The sequence below is a fragment of the Papaver somniferum genome, chromosome 9 (assembly GCF_003573695.1).
Source record: "Papaver somniferum cultivar HN1 chromosome 9, ASM357369v1, whole genome shotgun sequence".
In the NCBI taxonomy this organism is placed as follows: Eukaryota; Viridiplantae; Streptophyta; class Magnoliopsida; order Ranunculales; family Papaveraceae; genus Papaver; species Papaver somniferum.
Window position 1 is genome coordinate 45,393,280 of NC_039366.1, and position 7,469 is coordinate 45,400,748.

The following is a 7,469-nucleotide window of genomic DNA, read 5'->3' on the forward strand; positions in this document are numbered from 1 at the left end:
AGAAACAAAAGCTGGTTGATCTTCAAGCAACTGCACACCTGACTGACACAAGGGCAGCCGAAAAAGTCATCTGCAACAACATTATCTCCCTCGAAAGTAGAGATAGAATGTTCTGGCAGTAAAGAAACAAATCAAAGTGGGTGCCATCCATTGATAAAAACACTCAGGTATTTCATGTCTCTACCATTCATAGAAGAAGCAAAAACAAGATCTTTTCTCTTTAAGAATCAAAATAATGAATGAGTCTCTAATCCCGACCAGATTAAGGAGACTCTCATTAGCCATTTCCAGGATATGTTTACAAAGGATTCAAATGTTAATCCCAGGGTCTCGGCCCTAGACAATACTAACAAATTGAATCAAGATAAGTGCAGGTTTCTTAACTCAATTTCTAGTGCGGAAGAAGTATTCAGTGTAGTGAAGAAAATGGGATCCTTAAAATCACCAGGCCCAGATGGTTACCAAGCATTATTTTACAAAAGGTGTTGGGAGGTGGTTGGTCAAGAAGTTGTTCACCTGGTACAAGACTGTTTCAGATACTCCACAATCCCACCTGGCATGAACCATACCTACCTTGCTCTCATTCCAAAAAACAAAAATGCTGAAGCCGCAGTTAATTACAGACCGATTGCCTTATGCAATGTTCTGTACAAAGTTGTTACCAAGATTCTCACTAACAGACTCAGCCCTTCCCTAGACAGTCTCATAGAGAAGAATCAATCAGCATTCGTGTCAGGAAGACAGATACTGGATAACATTGTCATTGCCAAAGAGCTATTTCACTCCATGAAATACTCAAACATGACCCAAGGTTCTTTTGCACTGAAACTTGACATGAGTAAGGCATACGACAGGGTGGATTGGGATTTTTTGAGTCAAGCTCTCTCGAATATTGGTATCACAGATGGAGCTCATGATCTTATAATGAGTTGTGTAAGAACTCCAACTTTCACCATTCTCATCAATGGTTAGCCGAAAGGATTCTTCAGTGGAGGAAGAGGCATTAGACAGGGGTACCCCCTCTCTCCATATCTGTTCATCATATGTGCTCAATCTCTCTCTGGCATCATCAACAAAATGGAAATGGAAGGTATATACAGTGGGTATAAGCTCAACATATGGGCCCCAAGCATCTCACATACAATGTTCGCAGACGATGTTATGTTATATGGTAACACAGATACCAGAACTATTAACTCTATCACCTCAGTGCTGTAACAATATCACACTATGTCGGGACAACTTGTCAATTATGCAAAATCCTCCATATATTTTAGCAAAAATGTATCAGACACTTATGCTGAAGAAATCATCCAGGAGCTGGGAGTCAAAAAAATGCCTAACGACGAGAAGTATCTAGGTGTTAAGATCTTACAACAAGGTAAAAGGGTCTCTAATTTCACTTACCTCGTTGAGAAGTTTGATGCTGCATTGTCGGGCAGGAAGAAGACCAATCTTTCACACGCAGGCAGAACTGTTCTCGTTCAATCTGTCATGGCACTCACCCCCGTCTACTTCATGGCAACTAATATGATTCCAAAATCAGTCCTTGACAAACTGACAAGAATCATAAGAGATTTCTGGTGGGGACACTCAAGAAACAAAAGGAGGATGCACTTCTTGAACTGGGACTGGTTCAATTTAGACAAGGAAAAAGGAGGTCTAGGTCTGAGATCACTCTATGACCTCAACCTAGCTCTTGTTGCCAAATTATCATGGAGGTTTTTACACGGTCAGAACTCTCTTTGGGCCCAAATCCTGAGGGCTAAATACCTGAGAGAAACATCATTTTTGGGATGTCAAGAAGATCCAGCACTGTTCTAGTACATGGTCTGCAATGCTTGGCAGTAGAACAGAACTCAGAAAAGGATGTCTCTGGCTTGTCGGAAACGGGCAAAACATCAACATTTTTACGGATCCATGGATACCCACTATACAAGGAGCCACTCCTCTCAGACCAGATAATGGCAGTCAGGGATTTACAAAAGTTAGTGAACTAATTGACAACAACACAGAGCAATGGAACGTTCAAGCTCTCCAACAACTTGATGATCCTTACATATCCAACCAGATTCTGCGTATTGTCCCAAACTCTACTGCTGATGATAAACTTGTCTGGAAGTTTACTGATCATGGAAACTTCACTCCTCAATCTTTCCAGAAGATGTACAAAAACCAGCAGGGTGAGTCTTCTACCATCTGTGAGAGCACGTTTCCCTGGAAAAGGTTATGGGATGTTAAACGCGTCGCTCCAAAAATAAAAATGTTCGTGTGGAGAGTATTACACAATGGTCTAGGCGTATCCAAAAGGATAGGAAAATACATCACTGGAGTTTCAACAACCTGCATCATATGCATGAAGGAAGAAGAATCTGTAGACCATCTCCTGATTCACTGCGATCTGGCTCGTGTTGCTTGGTTCGCTTCCCCTCTAGGTTTGAGATTACAGGGAGACGACCAAAGAACTATTTCAAGCTTATTGGAACTCTTACTTAGCAGGAACGATAATGAAGCTTCTCTGATAATGGGAATGTGCCTTTGCTGGGCAATTTGGAAAGCCAGGAATGAAAAAGTTTTCGAGAACAAGAGTATTAATGTTCAAGGGATCCTCACAGTAGCATTGTATTGGTACAATCTTTATTTCAACTTTAATGATGATGAAGACTCTCCTGTCACAGATGTGAATGTCAACCCAGACGTGTCCATTCCAGTCACCTGGACTGCTCCCATCCATCCCCGCATCAAGATAAATGTTGACGCAGCCTGGAAAGATGGTTGTTACGCGTGTGCTGCAGTGGCAAGAAACAGTGAAGGCACCTGCTTAGGAGCTGGAACCCGTCTAGGAAGATCAGACAAGGTGGAGTACGCTGAAGCAGATGGATTTTTCTTAGTGGCAGATCTTGCCATATGGCTCCAACTCAACGCCATCATTATTGAAGGAGCCAGTCAGATCGTTGTCAAAAGCTTAAAAGGAGAGTTACAGAACACCCCTTGGAGAATATGGAGATTGAAGGATGACATAACTCGAAAAATGCTTTCTCTCAACAGTGCAGGCTCCTACAACTATGTGCCAAAACCAGCCAATTCTGCGGCTCATTTTTTAGCGGCACTTGCTTTTACTCACAACGTCCAACATATGTGAACAAGCTCTAATCTCCCTGCTAGAATTATCGGCCTCTGGGATGTAGACAATTTCTAGCTCTCCCTCTTTTTACTTTTGGATACCAAAAAAAAAAAAAGTAAATTACCACGGGATTCATAATTTACACTAAATATAAAAACTAGAAACTAGGTGCTTTAAATTTTTAGGAAGCTATTAAAATGGGTAGATTTGGGAAAAAATTGCTCTCTATATTATTTCTTAATCTGCATGAAAACTTTACAACATTAAGTAAAATGGAACGGAGGGAGTACAAGAATAGTTATCAAGAGTCGGTAAGGTAACAAACATATCCGGAAGATCAAAATGCATTATAAAGAGAGAAGAGAATCCAAAAATATGGAAGAAGTTAATAATGGAGAGCTGAAAGGACTATATGTTCTATCCCAGAATACAAACATAGACATTTTTATTGAAACTTTCCTCGACACAAAATATAAGAATTAATGTAGGCCCAAAAAAAAAAAATTATATATATATAAAAAAAAAAAATTGTGTGCAACTTACAAAGAACCTATCAAAGATTTTGTTTCGGGCATTGAGGAGTTAAAGACAACAGAGTACATGTATTGAGAATTAATTGCACCGTTTCTTTCCTCTTGAATGAGAATTGTGGTGGTGGTGTTGTTGAAGATTCATCTTTGTTTTTGTTCTTCTTCTCCCACGTGCAAGTGCATGAATCGAATCCTTAGTCAGAGATGGTCGAAATGTTTGTCTATTCTTCGGTCGCTCTCGATTCCTGTCGACCCACCTACCATTCGTCGCCATTAACAAAACAAAACACCGACCCGGTGTCCGATTACGTGGCAGCAGTCTACATTGGATTCGATTTAAGAACATAACTTCTCATGCCACCCTCTGTGAGAGAAACATAGAATTGGAAAGCAACAAATAGTAAGAAACCTTAACCTAAGTAGAACATGTCCATGTTTCTATCAGTTATAACTAGCTAGCTACTGCCTGGGAGATTCTTTAGCTACCCAATGGCCTTTAGATCAGCACGGCGTTCGGCCTGTTTCATCAGATGCACTGCCTGAAAATGCAAATTCATCTTAGCTAACCCTATGGGCTAGATTGAATTGTTAGATTGGCAAAAAAGTGTTGCAAATCATGAAAAAAGTGTGGAAATTTTTTTTTACACTGCTAGTTGATAGTTCTCTCTCCTACCAACTGCTCGCAGTTCAACTATCAGCGAGATTGAAATGCTAAACCGTTCAGCGCTCAAAAAGTGATCTAAACGCTGAACCATTCATCGCTGGGAGAAAATTTCCTGATCTAATAGTTGAGATTTAAAGCACTGAAACGTTCAACATTATATAATGGTCCCGCTGCTAATCTAGCTGCTAGATTAGCCATCCCATAGGACCTAGGAGGTTGCTCCTCTGACGTAGATGGCCAATCTAGCAGCTAGATCTCTAGTCCATAAGACTAAGCCTAAGAATATCCAAAATAGTGATTGATGTTTTTCAGTATTCAATTCATTGACTGTACACCGAGTAGGTTAAGCAGGGAACATATAGTAGTGAATCACATTGCCTTGTTTATGAATTAGACAACACATATTTATCATCTCCTCCTCCATGCATACACCTTCCTTCATTTTCCTTTCCATCTCTCTTTTCTAGAATAAAATCATTATGAAGCAGTGACAGACATTATGAAGCAAATGGTACCTTTAGATATGGGTAGTACTCAAAGATTCCGTTTTTTGTGAACGGTGAAAATCATCAATAGTGTGAATAAAACTATGAATAGAGAAATGGCTGCGGATACGTGCAAGTTTGCAACGACTCAATTGCTTATCCTTGTCAAGTTTGCATTGGTTGGATATGATGATGATGATAATAGTAGCCCATATCATCATCATCTCACTTATTTGTTCAACAACAAATTTAACAATTCTATAATTCTTAATCAACTATTAATATCTTGTCAAGTACTATGATTAACTCCCCATCTTATCACCAAATATAATTGTGGGTTAGGTTGATGATGACGATTTATCTTAATATTTTTAGAAAAAACATGCAAAACATCAAAATAAAGAAAAGGGAAGGAAGACCTAAGCCACTCTTTAAATGTTAGTAGACAGATTGGTGATTGGGCCACATTCTGTGATTAGAATTTGATGATAGTATAATTGATTTGTTTAACTTGTCTGGCATGGTTCATGGATATTTAACTGGACGATTTTATCAAGGTTGGTAACGGGGGATCGGAATTATCAGGAGTACCGTTTTATATGAGACAAAAGAATTATAACCGATCCTGACCGTCGGATCACTCAAACGGTATCCTGCTAATTCCGGTCCCCTAGCAGCCATGGACTTTATGGCTTAATTAAAAGGCTAAAACAAGAGATGCAGTTTTTTTAAGTCAATTGTGCTTTACAGATGATGCTGGAACCCTACTGATAATAAATGGTGCTGCACGTTCATTTGAAGCTGCTGAAAGGGGCCATTTCCACTAGAGTAAGTTGCTGGACAGAAAGTAGAACTCGCTGTTAATCGTTTTAGTTGTTAACGTTCTTGATGGGGGATATGGGGAAAATTGAATTCATATTTAATTTGACATTCTTTTTCCTATATTGACCATAGTCCATTGTTTTGTTTTTTTGTTAAGTGGGTGGAACGAATATAATATAATGATCGTGTTATACATGTTGTTCTTTGTTTGAAACGTCGTTTCCTTCCCTTGAAATGTGTTTTTGAATAAGAAAATTGGTCCATGAAATGTGTTTTTGAAATGGGGAAATGATGGAAATGCAAACAAAGGTTCAATACGAAATTACGCGCCGAATAATCTTAGTGCAGCACTAGACTAGAGTAGTATTTGCTTTGCCCGTAGGAAAATCATACTAATATTTCTTAACTTTTTAATTTGCAACAGGTTCCATAATTTGGGGTTCTAGTCCATGCAACACTTCAACAAAGATCTCATTATTTTGTCCCATCTCTCTTTTAATATTCTATGTGCGATACCCATCTCCCACCCATGCTAGACGAGAGTGAAATGGACATGAAATCGGGATCTTATAGGCCTCTCTTCTCTGGCTCATTCATTAAGAGCTGGAGAATCAGATATTCAGATCCACAATCTGAGTGAAATTCCCTTTTACTTTCTCTGACAATGAAATAATATTCATATCCTTAAGAAAACCAAATCCTATAAAGATGTCTTAGCTTTCCCCTGAGCATGCATGCAATGTGCATTGGATGGATACGACGAGTTTGCTGCGTAAAAAACCACAACCCAGATTGCGGGATTATGTCCGCTTGCTGTAGGTATGGACTTATCTTTTGAGCACAGTGTCTCACACTCAAATGGGTGTTTAAAACTTCAAATATAGCACTAATTTTGGCCCACTGCCAAGTAACTTTAAGTGAAAACTACAGGGAGACCCATTCTTTCAGACTTTTCCACTGTGAAACCCACATTCAAAAAAACATAGGCGCGCATCTATTTTTTGGAAGAAAATTATTCTCAAACTCATAATTTTTGAAATTCTGCTTCGGTCTTTTTTTTTCTTTCTTCTTCATCTTCTATTTCTTTTCTTCTTCCTCTACATGTATAAATCGAGAACACAAAGAGGATGAAATTCAGAGATGAATCTGAGATGGAGACGATGATGCTACGGCAATTGAATCTGGTTAGGGTTTAATGTGAGATTGAGTAATTGATTCACAGAGATGAGGAAAGGATTTGTTGTGGTTATGTTGGTCGAAGAAATTAGGTTTTTGTTCTGTGATTTTGAGAGAATAATGATGTTACAGACAATAAGGAAGAACGGGTTTGTATCAATTCGTGAAGGCAGTAAAGATTGAAGAGGGTTTTGATGGAATTGATGATGGAAGAAGTCAGTGGTGCTGAGTTGAAGTCCGATGATGGAGTTGGAATCGAGCTTATTAGGGATTATTCTCCCACTGTATAATCGATGCTGGTTATGATGGTGAGATTGAGAATTACAGAGAATTACAGATAAGTTCTCAGGTTAGAATGTCAATTGAAATTAGGTCTCCAAGTTTAGAGAGAATTGTGAATCTGTTGGCTTGAGTTAGTGGTAATTTTGATTGTAAAACTCTTTGAATTAGTGATTCAGAACTTGATTTGAGTTGTGCAGTTGGTGGTTATCAGCAGAGAAGTCGGGATTGGTGTTGTAGTTCAATGTCGAACAGGTGGCCGAGATGGTTGCAATTGGTGATGTGACTATGGGTCTAATTGCATGCAAGAATATGGAATTAGTTTCATGAAAGTGGATGCATAACCTGTTATGCATCCGAAAACATGACTGCATAATGCATTATGCATC

The 7,469-nt window shown here is 38.9% G+C and overlaps 1 protein-coding gene across 1 annotated transcript; it reads left to right on the forward strand.

Moving 5' to 3' along the window:
- Window positions 1–1,837: 1,837 nt before the first annotated feature.
- Window positions 1,838–3,142, forward strand: LOC113311902. Its single transcript, XM_026560692.1, has one exon. The coding sequence runs from the start codon at window positions 1,838–1,840 to the stop codon at window positions 3,140–3,142; it is 1,305 nt and encodes a 434-aa protein (XP_026416477.1).
- The last annotated feature ends 4,327 nt before the right edge of the window (window positions 3,143–7,469 follow it).

What these genes read in the sequence shown, in the direction of transcription:
- LOC113311902 (XM_026560692.1), top strand. Translation starts at nt 1,838, where the DNA reads ATGCTTGGCAGTAGAACAGAACTCAGAAAAGGATGTCTCTGGCTTGTC.